The 20337-nt window shown below is 40.7% G+C and overlaps 1 protein-coding gene across 1 annotated transcript in view; it reads left to right on the top strand.

The window, feature by feature from the left end:
* The window catches only part of SYP (synaptophysin), a gene marked incomplete at its 5' end in the record, with an annotated part of 31493 nt that extends 11156 nt beyond the window's left edge, over positions 1 to 20337 (top strand). Inside the window, 5 exons of the mRNA XM_083353460.1 lie at positions 7519 to 7643; positions 8467 to 8662; positions 9947 to 10138; positions 15385 to 15685; positions 20219 to 20337. Of these exons, the coding sequence (XP_083209586.1) occupies positions 7519 to 7643; positions 8467 to 8662; positions 9947 to 10138; positions 15385 to 15681 (810 nt within the window). The 3' untranslated portion in view covers positions 15682 to 15685; positions 20219 to 20337. The remainder of the gene's footprint in view (positions 1 to 7518; positions 7644 to 8466; positions 8663 to 9946; positions 10139 to 15384; positions 15686 to 20218) is intronic.

The following is a 20337-nucleotide window of genomic DNA, read 5'->3' as shown; positions in this document are numbered from 1 at the left end:
GGTGCAAAAGAGAGACTCCCTGCTACCTCCGATAGTAAACTGGCCAAGAAGGATATTCTGTCAGGAACAGAGAAGTCCAAGCTACATTCCACCTGAGAGGCCGTATGCACTTTCTGAGGCAGTAACCCATCTATCTATCCATCCATCTATCCATCTATCATCTAATTTAAATGTATTCCAACAACTAGATAATTGGGAAAGATAATAAGATAAAATAGATGGGCCAATCTGCATGGAGAGTTTCTCACACAACACTCATGGAAAGAAATATCACACAGCAGTTAAGAACTTACTGACCTTGAACTCTTGCTGAATTAAGTGTTTTTGTAGATGATGATACAGTATTAAATGTGCTGTGCAGGGGCCATCATGTCACCTGTTACAGAAATTAGAGAAAATGCTTGAAACTATGGCTGCTGACTAAAAAGCTGAATCTGCAACTTTCCTATCCTGTCTGCCTATTTGACCATTGCTTCCCAAATAAATACTCATACACAATTAAGCCAGATTGAAACTAGCTACTACTTGGAAAAGAGGCCATTAAGAAATGTAAGAAAGGGCAATGCAAACCACTTCCATTTTGCTGCCAAGAAAACTGTACAGAGTGGATATGGCTATGCAGACATCAGGAACTGAACACCACTTGAGGAAGCTTTTCCAATTGTTTCCCAGTCACAGTCTGATACTCTATTATATCACTTTAGACCTCATTACAAATCCACAGTTGCCTGAATGAATGCATATTGAGCAGTAATCATAAGAGCCAGGGTTGTATAGCAGTTAAAATGTTGGGATTGGAGAGACCCAGGTCTAGTCTAACTTCAGGCAAAGAACCTCTTTGATTGACTTCAGGTCACTTTCTCTCACACAGTTGTTGTTAGGAGGAGAAGATCATATATATACCACCTTGCAGAAAAGTAGATGTAACTATAACAAATGAATAAATGTAAGCACGGCATAAACCTGAGAGTCAACTGGAGTTGGAAAAAGTAATGCTGTACATTAGAAGTTGAAGTGACAATTCTGGACCATAATAATTAAAACAGAATACAGAGAATAACACCCAAACATCTAGTTTCAAACATCTTTTTGGCCGTAATGATGGGAAGGCCAATTTTTCCTTTCCCTCAATTTCTGTTGTAAGAAGCAGCAAGTAATTTAGACCACACACAATGAAATCTAAAATAAAAACAGCCTTTAGAAAAATCAGGAGCAATCAGGGAGCTTTGGAGCTTGAGATGGAAAATTCTGATGCTTCCCTTAATTAACTGAGAGCACACTCTATAGGGCAGACATGTCAAACACAAGGCCCGGGGTGGCCAGATCCGGCCCGCAAAGTGGTTTCATGCGGCCCGCGAAGCCATCCTGGAAACAGTGAGGGAACGGCCCCCACTGCCTTGGCCCTGGCCCAGAGACCCTCCTCCTGCCAGAGACCCTCAGATCTGTCCCACTCCTGCCCAGGCCCCCATAGGCACCCTTGAGGCGAACGATGTAGAGCTGGCCACACCCACCCAGTAGGCCACAAGCACTTTAGCCATGCCCACCCCATAGGCCACGCCCACCCCATAGGCCACACCCACCCAGCCCCCTGAGGGCAACCACAATGCTGATGCGGCCCTCAATGAAATTGAGTTTGACACCCCTGCTTATAGGGAATCCTCCTGTTTTATTGCTACGTTGATAGCTATATTAGAACACAATAAGAACTGGAATGAGTACAGGAACATCGGTTGGTGCCCATAATAAGTATCTTCTCTATATCGCTCTGTGCCTCCGAAACCTGGTAAATGGGGTTTAGGCCTCATTTGTATTCAAATTAGAAAGTTCGAGGAATGCCCAGGGCAGCAGGCTAGAGTGAAAAATTAAAACACTCTGTAAGCAGCACCAATTCACTTCTGTATTGCTGCCTCCAGTCACAATGAACCAATTTGATTTGGACAAGAAGTTATCTTTTTATTTTATGCTACTGTATGGTATCATCACAAGTTATTATATCAAGATACCAGTGAAAACTAACACTGAGACAATAGGAATTAGATTTACAGTGCAGCTGTGGATCTACTCAGAAGTAAGTCCAGTTGAAATTCAGAATTACAGCCTTTACCTGAAATATTAAGACAGTCCAATTATTTTTTTTATAAAGTATAGGTTGACCACCAAGAATGTAGTGTAACACTTAAAGCCACTCGATACTCAAACAAAACACACACACACAAAAATAAAAAGCAATATCCAGTTTTTAAAAAATCTGAGTTTGGATGATTGAAGAGAAAGGAAGTACAAAAAAGAGTGTTCTAGATAGATAAAGGGACAAGGGGAGAGTCAAAATAAGTCAAAATAATGCTAAGCACATTGTGCTTTAGATTGTAAGCCGCCCTGAGTCTTCGGAGAAGGGCGGGATATAAATGGGATTTTTTTAAAAAAATGAGGTGCTTTAGAATCTCCCCATCATACATGGGCTGTACTATCTCAGATAACCATTGGATGGCAGCCAAGAGTTAAACCTCTTATGCTCTCATTGCTGTCATCTAATGAGAGAGTAGATCTTTGCAGCTCAGGTATCCGTGGTTTACTTTTCACCTTCCTCTCCCCTGAAACCCCAGTACCTAAGTACATTAAACTAGCTTTCTCCCTACTGCCTTCTCAATAAATTAGGCTACAGTTCTCATAGTGCCTGGCACTTATGGGCATTGTGTTCCAATATATCTGGAGAGCGCCAGGCTGATGAAAATTGCTTTGTACAATTATTTTGGCATTAAACTTAACCTAATGATTTCAGTTCCTGTGCAAGAACATACCCATTATGAACATATTTTTAGGTACCATCAATAACTCACACACAAAAATTGAAAAAGAGCCTTGGTGGAGCAGTGGGCTAATGCCTCCTTAAGTAACACCAGCTGCCTGCAATTAGTGCAGGTTCGCATCCCACCAGGCTCAAGGTTGACTCAGCCTTCCATCCTTCCGAGGTAGGTAAAATGAGGACCCAGATTGTTGGGGGCAATTAAGCTGACTTTGTAATAATGCCGCTTGGGGTGTGTGTGAAAGCCCTAATAAGCAGGCATATACATAGAATGAAGGCTACTGCTAAGTTTGTAAGCCGCCCTGAGTCTTCGGAGAAGGGCGGGATATAAATGGAATTTTAAAAAAAATTATGAACAAAATTTTGAACAGGGAAGCCATTGAGTGATTCTTCACCTACCAAAACTGAAAGCAACCACTTTATGCCTTGGAGTGTTTCCTCCTAATGAAAATAAATTAAAAAAAACCCTACAGTCAGTGGCACTCTATCCCTGCTGTTGTTATCATTTCTGCTCACACGTGCTGATTAAAACAAAGAAGAGAAAGAGAAGACTGGAAGGAAAATCTGAATGCTGTTTGTTTAATAGGACATAAGTGAATAATAGGATGGGACATAATCGCCCTTGTGATTGAATCCATCCTGGATTTTGAAAACTGAAAGATATGACCCCCAAATGACCTTGGGATATCATTTCCTGGGAAATTATGGAAGTCAAATATTCCCTACTGGGTAGAGCAGAGGTCAGGAATGATGAGTCCTTTATGACTTGTGGACTGGCTCAGGAATTCTGGGAATTGATGTCGACAAGTCATAAAAGGGCCACTGTTCCCCACCCCTGGGGTAGAGCAAGGATTCCAGCCTCTGGGGCCCACGGGTATGTTTGGACATGCAGGTACTTTTGGAACAGTGGTTACCATGGGAGATATGACCAGATCCAAACACTTGTATCTACTAAAAAACAAATGAAGAACTTGCCTGCAGCCCTACTCACCATCCCATTTTCTAAGAATGCCTCTGACATTGAAAATACAGCTTAGACTTAAGGCATGCTTTGCTCTGCAAAATACAGGCTTCCTATTTTGAAAAAAAAAAGGTAATGGATTTTTTAAAAATAAAAAATAAGGTTAAATGTAATAGCTTGTTGGCCTCAAAGAAACATGTTGTGCAGACTGTGGCCTCCTGGACATCTTACGGAACGTGTGGTAAATAGACATGGGGGATGGATCAGGACTAAACCCTTCTTCCAGCATAGCCTGCAGCATACCAAGGCCTCAAAGCCGGTTTCCTCTTGTTGTTCTTTCTTAGATGCATATCCTGGCCTCAGAGGCTTTAAATAAATCCTAAATCCCTTTATCTGTCAGGTTCACCAGCACTTCTTAATCCACTTTTTATTATGTGTTTTGCAAAGACTACTCTGGAAGTACATTTGCACTGTGATTGGTGAAGTGCCTTTGGAGACCCCAGCAGATTTCCCTCTGTATCTCCAGAGCTTTCCACAGAGAAGGGAGTCAGCCTTTGGAACAGATTTGTTCTCCGATCAAAAAGGCTCTATGTTGTTTCCTTGCTTCTCTATTTTGCACGGGTGCACCCCACTTTTTGCTAGGTAAAGCTTCCCACAGCATTTACAAACTCAGGAGTTGTGGGTCCTGACTGTGACTACCAAGCTGTTTTTCCCCCAGCCAGCCTCACAGTTGTTTGCAGTGGGCCGTATTGGAGAAAAAGGTTGACATTGCTACTTTCAAATGGCACAGCCTTCCACTTGTGCCCCACATCTGAATTGTCAGCTTAGTTGAAACCACCCCCAAGTTAGTGAACTGGAAGCACCTCGATACATGAGCTTCACACCAAGCCTTGCAAATAGCTTAGAAACCCAGGGGTGCACACCTGCAGACAAAAAAAAGACGAGCATTATCTGCATTAGGGTGAACCAGTTTGTCCTCATTTGTATTTATTTGTCTATGGGACCTCCAGTAAGCTCATGGTGTTGCAAGGGCCCTTCTGCCCTATCGGTATTTTGAGGGCAGCATGTTATCCCCAGCACAAAACCATCTGAGGGAAGGGAATTCTGGTAGGGGGGGGGCATTTCAAGTCAGATTAATGAGGATTGGGCCCATTCAATAGACACCAAATGCCATACAATGGAATGCAGAATCCAGGAGAAACAACTGCAGTCAGCTGGCTGGAACTCTGAATAGCGTGCTGTTCGTTTTTATTGCAGTTCGCCCTTGCCCTCTGCCTTTGGACACCATTTCATTAAAGGGATTTAAGCTCCTCACAATCTAATTCACAGCGGCATAATTTAAAAGCCTTCCAGTAGCAATCAATGTATAGCAGGTCTTTAAAGCAGGGCTCTCTGCTGGCTCTTTCGCTCTGTGGGCTGAGCCCAGCCAGGGAATGGTGACTCCCTGGCTGGTAGACAGCAAAGTGGGTCAGGGCTGGGTTAATATCTGGTCCTTCCCTGATTAAGTGCTGGGAGGAAGAGATTAAGAGAGGGATGAGGCACGCTCTCTCCTACCTCATTCTCCAGCTCTTCCTATGGCAAATTTTGCTCTAAAAATAATTTCTCAGCTGATCCATGATGACAGTAAAGCAAATGCCTCCTGCCACCAACACTCCCCCCATCCCATCCTGAGCAAAGGCTAAGATGATCCCGTCATTTGCTGCTTTTCTTCCTAGAGTGCCCCCTGCTGGCTGAAGTGAACCCAATAGCATTTACATTTTTCTCCCCCCCCCCCGCCCCCGCCTGCTCTATTGCTAGGGAAGACTGAAATAGCCCTGTGACTCATATAGGTGCAGGCACTGCTCATTATCGCGAAGTTGCCTTGCTAGAAATGGAGATGCGTTGGCATCAACAGAGAGAAAGGGTCACATATGAGAAAAGATGTGTTTTGTAGAGAGGTAGAATCTTTTGAAGCCACATTGGGGTCATAAAGCTTTTCAAAAATATATTTCCACACAAAGTGGCACAAGGTTCAGGAGAATACGGTCTCGCACCCCTCAGTTCAAACGTACTTCAAATTGGCTTGGAGAAATGGGTGCTTAATGCCTACTAATTTTCTTTTCAAGTCCCTAGTTCTCATTGAGGTAGGAAATCTGCAACTGGCTTGTACCTTTTACAACTGGGTGGTGCCACATTAGGCAACTCCTGTACACCAAAAATTCTCATATGTTTAGCAGCTGAAGCTATATAACAAAGGATGAAAAAATGGGGTGACATTAAACTCTTCTGAATTCTACAAACTCCACCCACTATATAACCTTCACCAAATTAAAATTCCTATACTCCATTGGAATCTATAGGTTTTTTTAATTGTATAAATTTGATGAATGTTTGCAATATGCCGGTAGTAGAGCAACTGCTTGTAGCTTTCCAGTACTGTTTTTTTTAACTAAACTGCAATAATTGTGCAAAATGCGGTCCTTTTAAAATGAAAATTCAAATTAGATGCTAATCTTTATTGCGGGGATAAAGTAGTTTGAGCGGACTCTTGATAACTGAAAAAAAGAATTATAGAAAAAAAAAGATTAAATACCCTCCACTCTTGTTTGGAGACTGCTAAATCTGTTTCTTTTCTTTCTATTTTTTAAAGGATTTTTGGGAGAAAATACTACATATATTTTTTTTATTATAATGGTTTGTCCTTCAGATATTTGAGTTAGTCAACCCAACTGATTGGGTTTTTTTTAAAAAAAAACATACTAAATAACTAAAATATTTCAATATACAATAGTAAAAAAATGATTGTATCTAAGAGCAATGTTACCATTTTCACCACCCAAATTCTTGCGAACAAAACATCTCAGGACATTTTTATCCCCCCAGTGCCTTTCTATGCCGTGAGCTATGGTATTTATGGACTGTTCAGTTGACCAATCATGGAGGACAAACACCAGCAGCCAATTCATGTCCCTGCCATGTCTGTCTGTCTGTCTGTCTAGCTATGAGCTATCTATCATCTAGCTATCATTATCTGACTAACAAAGCTCACAGAACATGAACTCATCTCAACCTGTCACTCTTAAGGAGCCAGGATAAGGTACCAATGAAAAGCCATCAACCTCTAGACCAGGGGTAGGCAACCTCGGCTCTTTTATGACTCATGGACTATGCTGACTCAGGAATTCTGAAGTCCATGAGTCATAAAGGAGCCGAGGTTGCCTACCCCTGCTCTAGACTCCAGGATTTTAATTAGATCACTGGGAAATATTTCCTCTATGCTGCTGGGACAGAAATTAATTGGCACGTTTCTGGGAAATGTCTTTAAAATATTTGGGTGGCAGGGAACTCAACCCCACAAATATTTAATCTTGGAGATATAATTAGCACTACAGTAATGACATCTTATAAAACTAACGTATTCAATATAAAAAGAGGTATTTAAAAATCCAAATTTAATATTTCAAAGAGCAAATATTTCATAAAAAGTCAACTATATTTTTGAAAACCTTCCATTAAGTTATTTTCAGGAAACTTCAGTTCTCTAATGTAGCAAATGACTTCCACTGTCATTTTTCCCCCAGGAATGTATAGTATTTTACACATGGTCAGTAAATAACCTTGAAATTTGTACCATTTTGTGCTATCTCCAGCCTTTTTGCTTGCCCACTGCCACACTTCTGATATGTAGCACAATACATGGGATTGTTGCTGAATAGATTTTCAGATTTCCTGTGAATATCATTCACGTTCTCTCTCCTTTTCTTTTTCTCTCAAGATCTTTTCCATTTTTGCATTTGCGACGTGTGGCAGCTACACTGGACAATTCCGCCTCAGCGTCGATTGTCCCAAGAAGAATGAGAGCAAACTCAATATAGAGGTGGAATTTTCCTACCCCTTCCGGTGAGTTAAGACTTAGTTGGGGCTGTTCAGTGAAGAAACTGTAGAGAAACTGCTGGTGGGCAAAGGTATACAGCCAAGATGCACTTTATGGACAAGAACACAGCACATTCCAGAAATAAGAAAGCTACCAACCAGTGGCCGGCACCTCTTGTTTTGATGGTTTATGTCCAACATCTGGTAGAACTTTGAGATTCGCAAAATGCCAATCAGGGTCAAATTCGGTTACTATGTGGAAGACCATCAAGGAATGTTTGTAGGCAATGTTGGAAAGCCAACAAATATCCAAGAGGAAAGGAATGACAAACCACTACTTATTGCTGCCAAGAAAACAATAGGACATTGGAAGTAGGGTCAATACAAAGAGAATGTTATCTTTTCTGGATAACAGACAGAAGACAAATTTGAACTCCTGACATATATATGTGGATAGGTGGTGGGTAGAGGCATGTCTATGTGTGTGTGCTTTTCTAATAGTCATGCAGAGAATTCCAAGGAGTCCATTAGCAGAGCATATGGTAATGGACCTCCACAATTATTAATCCTTAACTTGTTGCATTGAGGACTATACTTACCCTGAACTTTGAAGATCCTTTGTCATGGCTAATAGTGACTGCGGCCATGAAGTAAATTCCATTACGAATGTGGCTAATCACTTTTTCAGAATCAGGGTCTAATCCTGTGCCAGTAATCCTCATGCTTTTGTTTCTCCTGAAACTAGTTCTTAAGAAGAATATGATTCTGATTCAGTGTAACCAACGTTCACCCATACTGGCTGCCTTTCTTCTGTGAATTCCTGTCACAGATTCTTTTCTCTCTTCTCCAGGCTCCACCAGGTGTATTTTGATGCTCCTACCTGTAAAGGTGAACAAGAAAAGGTTTTCTTGATTGGAGACTACTCTTCCTCTGCTGAATTCTTCGTCACCATTGCAGTCTTCGCCTTCCTTTATTCTTTAGCTGCGATTATTGTCTACATCTTCATGCAGGATAAATATAGGGAGAACAACAAAGGTCCCATGGTTGTGAGTACAGTTATAGGATGATAGGATTGCCCAAGCCATTTAAACACACATGTCATACCTTTGAATTAACCTTAGCAGGAATAGTTGCTTCTGAAGAGGACATGTAGAATGACAAACAGGCATTTGGAAAACCTTCCAAATCCTTTGGGAAGGGTCAAATGTTGGCCACCATTAAATAATAACTTTACATTCAGGTTCTTCATGCCCCACCTGACTGAATAAAGAGTGCCTTCTGAGCGCCCTGTTTTGTGCACCAAAATATTAGATGTTCATTAGGAACAGAAAGTTAATTGATGATAGCAGAAGTATGTTGAACAAAATAAATATTAAATGATGGGTTCTTTATTTTGAATACTGCCATAATACTATGGTCTAGTGCAGGGGTCCTTGACAACTTTAAGACTTCTGGACTTCAACTCTCAGAATTCCTCAGCCATACTACACGTAGTCCTCGACTTACAACCAAAATTGAGCCCAAAATTTCTATTGCTAAGCAAGACATTTGTTGTGAATTTGCCCCATTTTGCGACCTTTCTTGCTACAGTTGTTAAATGAATTCCTGCAGTTATTAAGTTAGTAACATGGTTGTTAAGTGAATCTGCCTTCCCCATCAGTAGGTTGCAAAAGATGATCACATGGCCCCAGGATACTGCCACTGTCATAAATATGAATCGATTGCCAAACATTTTAAATTTTAATGACATGACCCATGGGGATGCTGCAATAGTTGTAAGTGTGGAAAATGGTCATAAGTCACTTTTTTCCATGCCATTGTAACTTCCCGTGGTCATTACACAAACTGCTGTAAGCCGAGTACTACCTGTATATTTTTATCCCACTGCTGACCCATTGCAAGCACTAGTGTCAGACGGGGGCTCCTCCAAGGTTTGAGAAAGTAATTTTTATTTACCACCAGGGTCTATTATTTCAAAACAGTGGCTTATCTAAGGCTGTTTAATGATCTTCCAGGTGAGGTGAGATTTAAATAATCAGTTAGCCAATTTAAAATTTTGGCCTTGAGTGACAGACCTGAAGTGGCCATTGGGTTACTGAACCTTCACTCCCATCCTACACCTGAGCTACAGATATTCACCACTCTCGCAAAATCTTCTGCCTATGCTGAATTAAGATTAGGGTGTAGTGGGAGGGCATGGCAGGACCTTGGTTCTGGATTTCAAGAGAGGCTTATGATATTCACTGATGAGATCTCCAGAAGTTTATTCTTCTTTACACATTGGGTAATCGTTCCTGTAATCTCACTGGGCTTGTTTCTTCTTGCTGCAGGATTTCATTGTCACAGCTGTTTTTGTGTTCATGTGGTTGGTGAGCTCTTGCGCTTGGGCCAAGGGGCTTTCTGATGTCAAGGAGGCCACTGACCCTGATAATGTGATAGAAGGCATGTCCGTGTGTAAGGAACCAGAGGTCAAATGCAAGGAGGAATATGAGCCCATCACTTCTGGCCTCAACACCTCGGTGGTAGGTCCTCCAGCTTACTTTCATAAGAATATGATTGCAGTGTAGATAGGGTTTTCATATAGGGTCTATTCCTGGAGGCTGAACATGTATTTTATAGTTGTGTTTCTTAGCTTTGTTTGACTATAGCTTTGCAGTATTATGTTTTTTGTTTGTATCTGTTTCCATGTGGGTCTGTTTTCTATATTTTCGAACACTTCATTTGTGCCTTTCAGTTCATGAACTCTGTACCAGGATGAGTTTCTTGTTTGCGTGGATATGTTGGTGTTTTGTGCATCTTTAGCTGTTGGCTTGTAAAGGTGCCTGTGTGTCTGAACCTGAGATGATGTCTGCAGCAAGACATATGTGTATCTACTGGTAGGAGTCTTACAATGAGCCATTTTCAAGGAAATAACCTTAATTGTTGTGTTACACAAGTGTCACATTACCATTTGCTGGCCTAAGTCAGATCTTCTTGTTATCAAATAAATCCCACAATTCTGTTGTCTGACTCATAGCCAGACATAATCCTTTTGTTTCGGAATGCTACTAGATAAATTTTAATTGTGCAATCCATCCTGCCTCTCCCTTTGAATTTTGTGAGAGGCTCCAGGTGAGGTTATCTCCTGTTTATACTCCTCTCGTATTTTCTCATCACTTCTTCTATCCTTCTTCATACGTACACATACAGACGGCCATTAAGAAGGAAACACTCGTTCCACAGGACAGAACGAGCGGCTCCTCTCTTGAACTACTCCTGAAGCTGATTTTTAGAATACCAGTTTGTTTTTGCCTATGCATAGCTATCCATGACTAAGCACTAATGACTAAGCAGAACTGCACAGCTCAAACAAGTGAGCTTTTTAAAATTGCTGTTGCAACCAGAGAACTTTTGAGGTCCTAGGGAGCGTCTCAGAGGTTTTCTGATGAGATTAATGAAGATTAGTTTCAAACATAATTTTATAAACATTAAAATAGACATTTTGTACAAAAGCGCTAATTGTTATGTAATATTACATAGAAACTACAGGGCAATGTAAGCATTGCATAAAAGACTATAAACTTTCAAAAAGAAACCTAAGCCATATGATCAGGGAAAAAATGAAAAAGACCTGATACTAATTTATGTGGGGTGGAGTAAGGGAAGAAAAGTCAAAGGAGAAAAGAGCAGAGAAAACAAACAAAAACACAACTAAACAAAATTAAAAGCTCAGTCCCCTACAAACCAAAATGCAATTTACTTCTAAATATATAGAGAATATACCATTTAAAGGAGAAGGAAAGGAAAACATATCAAACTATTCAATGTTGCTTCGATTTCATCATTATGATTTGGTTTTTGAACAATTTATTAAATCCAGGCCATTCAGAATCATATTGTCCAATTTGGCCACTTCTTTAATACAAAGCTAATCTGACAGTTGAGATTTGATAAATTTTATCAAACCAGCCTTTAGAGTTTAGAACACAAGCTGCCTTCTATGGGTTGCTGCAAACCTAATAACATTTAACCCCGTTAATCAATTACTATATGTTTTCAGTACAAAATTTTTAGATAGGCCAGTTTGGCGGGTCGAATCCCGAGTGCCGCATAGCAGAGTGAGCGCCTGTTACTCGTCCCAGCTTCTGCCAACCTAGCAGTTCGAAAGCACGTCAAAATGCAAGTAGAAAAATAGGGACCACTACGGTGGGAAGGTAACAGCATCCCGTGTGCCTTTGGTGTCTACTGTAGTCATGCCGGCCACATGACCACGGAGACATCCTCGGACAAGCGCTGGCTCTTCAGCTTTGAAACGGAGATGAGCACCGGCCCCTAGAGTCGGAAACGACTAGCACGCGTGTGCGGGGGAACTTTTACCTTTTTACTTTAATCTGAAGGAAATAGGAAGACATAGACAAATTCAACTATATTTATCTTACTCCAGTGGTTCTTGAACTGGGGATAATTTTTCCTAAGGGGATAATTTGGGCCTATTCTAGGGTAATGGAACAATTTGTAATTTACTGTTTGTGAGTCGAGTTGTAAGTTTGGAACTATCCCTGTCCAGATGCTTGTATTAAACAACACTGTTTATTTCTTTGTTTTATAGGGGAAATGACATTATTTGAGACCAGGGGAAAGGATACAGTAATTGTGCCAGTTTAAGTACTGTCTTATCCACTAAAAATCATGACCCTCCCCTGCACTTAAAGATAAGAAGAGGGGGTGATGTTGTTTAACTGGGTGATCCCAGCATTTTTTAAAAAAAAAATTAGTGATTCATGATTGCAGAAACTTTGAAAAAGATGTAGATACAAGCTAATTCAGAATGAGGACTTTCCTTTGCAGTTCTTTTTTTTATTGAAAAGTTTTACAGTACATTTTAACTTTAAAAATCCCCCCCTCCCCCCACCCCTACCTAACCCTCCCTATCCCTCCCACCCATTCCCCCCCCCCCCCCGACTTCCCAGAGCTAAATACAGGGTATAAAAACAAAGAACAAACATAAGCATTCATATGCTAACAACAATAAACTATTAATTCTATCACCCTCTAGCTCATATAAAATGATTACAAACAATATTAATATTACATATAAAAAGAAAAGAAAACAGAAAAGGAAACTTACTCAAATGCTAAATGAAATTTCTTAATCCCATATTTATTCTGAATATAATCAATCCACTTTTTCCACTCCATAATATAACGTTCTTGCGAATGATCTTTCAGGTAAGCCGAAATCTTTGCCATTTCCGCCAGGTCAGAAACTTTTAGAGTCCATTCTTCTATAGTCGGCAATTCCTCCTTTTTCCAATACTGACCTATTAAAAGTCTTGCTGCTGTAATTAAGTTCAGCATCAACTTAACGTCCACTACAGTAGCTTCTGTAATTATGCCCAACAAAAACAGTTGCGGACAAAACTTTATCCTTTGCCTAAAAATCTTCTGCATATTCCACCAGATTTTTATCCAGAAAGCCTTAACCTTTTTGCAGGTCCACCATATATGAAAATACGTTGCATCTTCGCTTCCACACCTCCAACATTTAGGCTGATAATTCGGATACATACTTGCAAGCTTTTTAGGGTCTAGATGCCATCTATAAAACATTTTGTAAAAGTTCTCTCTTAAGTTTTGGGCTTGCGTGAATTTTACGTTCCTCACCCAGATCTTTTCCCACGTGTCCATTGTAATAACTTCTTGAATATTCTGAGCCCATTTTATCATGCAGTCTTTAACGAGTTCTGTTTCTGAGTCAATTTCTATCAATGCAAGATATATCCGTTTGATATGTGCTGGACCCTGGTTTCTAATTTGCTTTATCAAATTTTCATCAGTCATTGTAAAACCAATTTTCTGGTCTTCTTTCCACCTGGCCCGTAACTGAGTATATTGAAACCAAGTTTGAACGATCTTCTCATTTCCTTTGCAGTTCTTCAGTCTTGCATCTTTCCCCAAAATACTATAAGAAATAAAAATCGGCTAGTTGCACAATGCCTTTTTAGTGCTTTATTGCAGTCTCTATTCTCAGTGTGCAAGTGGGCACAACACCTGCATAGAATAAGAGAGTTGGATGGGGCCATTTAGGCCATTAAGTGTTTTTTTCCCCACTTCTTAAATTAAAATAAAATTAAAAGAGATTGAGACTTAGCTTTAAGGCAGTGTTTCTCCTGGTCCTATCAGCCAAGGACTATCAGATGGCAGGGACCAAGAAACAGGCCTTCTCTACCATATAGCCCCTGCCCTCCAGAACAGCCTCCCTGAAATTAGGATGGGCCTGACCCTGTTGGCCTTTCAGAAGGTCCTGAAGACCCAGCTATGTGCCTGAGCCTGGGGTTCCAAGTCTATGAAGGCCCCCTGTTTCCTGGTTATATTGACACTGGTTATAATATTTCTTGGCTGCTATTCGTGTTTAACTTCTTTTGTACTGCATTTTAACTATTTTTATGATTGTTTGCTGCTCAGGGTCACTGGTTTGTGATGGGCTTCTATACATAATAAATAAACAAGCAAACAAATAAATAAATAGCCTTCCTGTAACGGAAAGTCATTATTTTCCATCTCTGGTATAATAAAGGACATGACAATTTTCAGTATGATGCATGGCTCCCCACAGTTATTTTTCCTCAAGAAAAAACATATGGTACCCACTTCCTTCCATCTATTCCAGTACTGTTTTCTATTCCCTGGATAGTTTAGACTAGAATAGAGATGGAAGGGAGCTTGGAGGTCTTCTAGTCTAGCCCCCTGCTCATTTCAGACAAGTGACTGTCTAGCCTGTTCTTTAAAACCTCCAGGGATGGTGCTCCCACGGTTAGTCCTCACTGTTAGGAACTTTCTCCTTAATTCCAAATTGCTTCTCTCTTTGATCAGTTTCCAACCATTGTTTCTTGTCCTGACCTCTGGCGCTTTGGAGAATACTTTGACGCTCTCTTCTCTGAGGCAGCCCATCAAATACTGGAATACTGCTATCATGTCACCCGTTTCTTCTCTAGACTAGCCGAACCCAGGTCCTGCAGCCATTCTTCATATGTTTTAGTCCCCATGCATTTGATCATTTTAGTTGCTCTTCTCTGAACTTTTTCCAAAATCTCAACATTTTTTGTAGTATGGTGACCAAAATTGGCTGCAGTATTCCAGGTGTAGTCTTACTAGGGTTTTATAAAGTGGTACTAATATTTTGTGTGATCTTCATTCTATGTTTCTGCTTATACAACCCAGGATTGTATTAGCTTTTTTGGCTGCTGCTGCACACTGCTGGCTCATATTCAAGTGATCATCTACTAGGACTCCAAGGTCCCTCTCACAGTTGTTTCTGAGCTAGGTCTCACCTAATCTGTACTTATACCTTTGATTTTTCCTGCCTAAATGTAAAACTTTGCTTTTCTCCACATTGCTTTTCTCCACATTGTTGGATAGGGCCCATTGTTCAAGTTTGTCAAGATCTTTTTGGATCCTGAGCTTGTCTGCTGGGGTGTTGGCTATTCCTGCCAGTTTAGTGTTATCCACAAAGTTGATGAGTTCCCCTTCTATTCCCTCATCTAGTTCATGTTGTTCATCCTGATACTCATCCTACTTTGTGGGAATCTTTCTTAAAAAGTAGGATCCAAAACTGTACTTAGCCCTTGAGATAGGTCTGACCATTGAAGAATGGAGCCATTATTCCTCAGGGGTATTCTATGCTTGCTAGATTAGTGTGGTTCTTCTTGAATGCTCCATGCAGTGCTTTCAACAGGTAGGGCTGTAGATCCCCAGTTCTTTCATCAACTTGTCTTTATGTTGTCCATAGGTTTTTGGCTTCCTGAACTTGGTGCTTTGGTTTGGAAACCTATGGTTCGTCTTTAAAGAGACTGGATGGAGTGCCCCCTTCATGAAGTACCCACCTGCCCAGGAGAAGCAGCCAGCACCTGATACCTATGGAGATACCTACAACCAAGCTCCAGGATATGGACAGCAGGACACATATGGGCAGCAGAGTGGCTACCAGCCTGACTACAGCCAGCAAGGCTATGGTCAGCAGGGAGAATACGGCCAGCAAGGTGGCTATGTCCAAGGCGGGCCCACTTCCTTTGCAAACCAGATGTAGGCGGGTGAGTCATGGAAACATATGAAGAAATGGAATCCTGTAGTCCTTGCAGATCAATCCCATGTTATATGTGACAAGATTTTGCATGATAGGTTATGGTTCTGCTAGCCCTGTGGAGAAGCAAGCTCTGATCTAAGGCTCTGCAGCCTGATCCCTTTGAACAAAGGAAATCTTATTTGGCTTTCTTCCCTCATGTTCAAATTTATAAGATTTCCACAGATATCGACAATGCCTGAGGACAGGCTTTTATCCAAAGTTCTCAGAAGATTGGATTCCACATATGCTACCACAATCTACATTTTTTTGTCCTCTGGCAGGACGATGACATACATATAGATGTGTGCAAATACATGAATGTTTTTTTTTAATTGAGCAGTGTCAGAATTATACTGGCAGGTAAATTCTTCCATAGTTAATGCTGCCCATAAACATTCCAGTTTCAGTAAATATAATGATAACAGTAGTTGAGTCCCAATTATGATACCTAATTAGAATATATATTTTCTTTATTCTAGATTTGCTCCAGCCCTAATTACCCCAGTTTTATGACATGCCTGCCCAACGGGGCCAAGTCCTCACATGTCCAGTACCCTTGACAGAGGACTATCAAAATAAAATCCCCAGAACTTCCTAAACTCAAATAATCCTCAGAGGAGAAGAAAAACCACAAAAACTGATTTAAAACCAATTATGTTGGAAATATAGAGTCTATTTATATGTGGCGTTATTTGGTACAGTTTTGTTATAGGGATGTTATAAGCTATATATGTGCTCTGTAGCAGCAAAGAACATTCACTGTTTATCTGAGCTTGTCTGCATGCCATGCCATGTATCCTACAAATAAATGTAAGTTCTGTAGACATATGTATCTGCTAAGTGGATGTGGTGGCTCGCATAGTGGCTCGCATATAGCTTCAGTTAATGTGAAGCAAGTAGTAACATCTGTACAGGTATGTGATAATTGGAAAATAATTGGAAAATAATTATTGGAAAATTGGAAAATCTCTCCATTACTCATTGTGATATGTTAAGTCTTCATAACTGCCTTGGAATTAGCAGTGGTATAGAGACTGATGGCGAGGGTCAACCTGTCTTATACATTGTAAGCCTCATGCAAATAAGAGACCAGCTTTAGGTAAGCTAGGTAACACAGGTGGAGGAGTCCAATCCCAATCAAAGATGACAAGGAACATCTCTGTAGGAATTATTTATTGGCTTGGATTTTTGTTAATGTATTTGCGAACAAGCAGATTTTTTTTAAAAAAAGAGAGAAATAAAGGAAAGCAGGGGATTTTCTTTACACCTGCAGAGAAAGGAGCCAATCGCTGGAGGTGACAGAATGCCAGATAATGATTCTGAGAGGATGCTAACAAGATTCGTATCTCTTGGATGAAGTACAAAAGGCGGCTCCATTGAGAGACAGGAAACCAGTCCTAAGATTCAATATTATGCAGCATAGTTCTGCATAGTGGTTAGTAGGGTCTGTGGGAAGGGTCAAAATCTGCAAAATGGCAGGCGTGGTATTGTCATCAAAGCTGTTCCCTTTGTACTTGCATTAATACAGTATAGCACCTCTGTACAAAAGGTCCAGGGGTTTGATCGTAACTCATTACCTAGCATCATTCTGACACATACATATACACACCGGCTGAGCCTGTAACCTCAGGAGAGTTATGTCTGTGCAGAACAGTTTTAACACTTCATACAGTATGTTCAGCCACATTTATCGTGGGCGGAGGCTTATCCTCTACATTTTTCATGCACTTCTTCTTCCCTATTGTTTTGTCCCATGTTTTAGCTTTCACAGCCCTGCATTTAGAGTTTGGCCTTGTTACCACAGATCCATGCCCAGAGATTAAGCTCCCCCACCTCAAATAGTGATGAAATAATTCAGTCTATGAGAGCATCTCACCACAGTTGCCCTTAGGTGCTACCTACACTAAAAGGAAATTAGTGTGGGTGTGTTCCCATAACATAATAAACCGTGGGTTATACTCTAAAATTAAACAAGGTGTTGCATGAATCAGAATAACTGTTAAGATGCTGTTTATTTGGTTAACATGTCATATGAACACAGCCTTTGTAATATGTTAATTATGCTTAGTCATCACAGTCCAACTGGTTAATTAGTTTTCAGCAGCGGTCCTGTCCCATTTCATATTTAATGGTACCCAGGGATAACTGAAAAGGTGTTAGCTAACCTGGTCACTAACCCAAGGGTGTTTAGCTTTAGCCTTAAATTCAGTCTTACAAAGATTAAACTATCTCCACTCCATAGTTGGCCAGATTCAATTTGCAGTCTCTGCACGGCCACATAAGAAGTGAAAAATGAGGAGAAAAGGTGAGAAATCAGTCAAAGAAACAAAACAAGAAAATCAATTATTTTACCGTTCTTTATCTTTTTTTTCCTCCCTCTTTGTTGTGTGAAATAAGGTGGGGATGACAGCTTCTCAGACACAATAATGAGCCTACTGTTTGGGAGAAGAGAGATTGTGTTGCTAGTGCTGTGAGGACAGCAATTAGGAATAAAATGCCATCAAAAAGTTGTGGAAAAGAAGGGAATAAGATCGATATCTGGGGTGTGAGAACTGCATACAGGGAATTTGCTAGTTTGCTTACTAGATACATTAACCCAAATGTTTCAAGTTCCTCTTGAACCGCAAACTTCATTTTGCAGTACCCGCTCTTACAAAATGTAGCTAAACTTTTTTCTTACCAAGGGAAAAACATTTATGCTCTTCTCAGCTCATAGAATGAAGAAAGCACTTCTGTGTATCTATCATCTAAGCAGTGATAGGCAACTTACGGCACTCTGGATGTTACTCAAACATAACTCCCAATATCCCTAGAAAGTATAGCCAGAGTATGGCACTAATGGTTGGGACCATGTGGATGGCAACTGATTGCTTACCTCTGATAACATCACATATTTTTATAATATAGGTGTAAGTATATAAGCAATATATAGGTGTAAGTATATAAGCAAGTAAAAGTTCACTCTATATAATTGTACAAAACTATATCACAATTCTGTAAAAACCTTTAAATTATATTGTGTGCAATTCATATCAACTGAATAGCAACATTCCCAGCCCAAGCTGTATCAGGACCAGGATGCTAGAGTTTCCCCAATTAAAAGTGGGCACTCCATCACTGGAGATTTTTAAGAAGAGGCTGGACAGTCACTTGTCTGAGATGGCATAGGTTCTCCTGCTTGAGCAGGGGGCTGGACTAGAAGACCTCCAAGGTCCCTTCCATCTCTATTCTATTCTAACAAAATTGCCCAACTGATTAGTTATTCATGCTGCATCTGGTTTGTTTTGCCCTGCTAGCAAATTCCCAGAAGAATTGCAGTTTAACAAAACATCTAATTTCTTCTTACTTCATACCTAACTGCAAGGCAAGCAACAGTTTATGGAAAGGAAAGGAAACTGTTATCAATGATAAAACTGCATGTGGGAATTTGTACATTCCCTTTCCAGTGATATTCCACTGTTTCTTCCAGCTTGGCACTTCCTCACTTTGTGTGTGTGTGTTTGTGTGTGTGTGTGTGTGTGTGTGTGTGTGTGTGTGTGTGTTTTAAAGAGAAACTCTTTCTGCATCATATCTAATTTGGTCCTGAGAGTCAAAAGAGTAACCACCCATAATTTACAATAACAAAAGAAAAATTGGCAGCGTATCAAGCTTCTTTAACAATAAAACCCAAATTGCATTAAGCTTCCTGCTCTCCCACTGGTAATTTTAAGACTATTGGGAAGAAAACCAAGTTTGTCTTCTTGGTTCTCAAGCCAGAGAAAACCTGCCCTTTCAGCCGACTGAGGCATCCACCTCAGGCAGCAGATTTCACCAGCCACATATGGACTGAAAATTCTACCTATAATGCGAAATTATTGTGTTTTAGTCCAAAGATAAAAAGGGGGTTTCAAAGTGACTCAGGATAACCAAATGTGAAACCTGAGGTATGTATTTGTCCTTGGACAAGCAATTTGGCACAGGCAATATCACAGCCATGTTATCATGACTTCTCACAACCCAATCCGGCCGACCAACCTAGCACTGTAACTTTCTTAACCACACGTTTCAGAGTTGATAATCCTGAGCCACTCTGAAACCTTTTCCAAAGCATTTATAAGAAAGAGGAGGAAGAACAGCATGATTGAGACTTGCAAGGTTTTGTTATTACAGCCAATCTCAATAAAAGTACTTCTAGTCTTTTGGTGGAATTGATTTTCTCTTCTTGGTGTGCTTTATGGGGCTGACAGGCAGTGTCAGGCAGGCCCCATGGCAGACCTATACTACCAGTGCTCATGGTCTCCTTGAGCCAAGAGAATTGCCAGAGGTGGCGATGGAGGATAACATCTGGCAAACTGCCATTGTTGTACTAGAGAGAGATGCCTCTTTCTGCTGATTTCTGCTAGGATCTGGCTAGGACGTCTGCCTGTCCTTCTCTGCTATATCAGGATGTCCATCGATTGCAGGATGATGTCACTCTTTCGGTGTTCATTTGGCTCTTTTTTTCTTCCTTTTCTCTCCACAGGTTCCTACCCCCAAATAGAAGGCGTTGTGAGACGGAAGCAGCCATCCCATCCTGGCTCCCCATGTCCCTTGTGCGGGGGAAGGGAGGGCTGGTGGGTGCTCATACTGGGAGGTGGCTGG

This window comes from Vipera ursinii, assembly GCF_947247035.1.
Source record: "Vipera ursinii genome assembly, chromosome: 2".
Classification (NCBI taxonomy): domain Eukaryota; kingdom Metazoa; phylum Chordata; class Lepidosauria; order Squamata; family Viperidae; genus Vipera; species Vipera ursinii.
The sequence above is the reverse complement of the archived record's forward strand: the minus strand, read 5'-3'. Positions and strand labels throughout refer to the sequence as shown.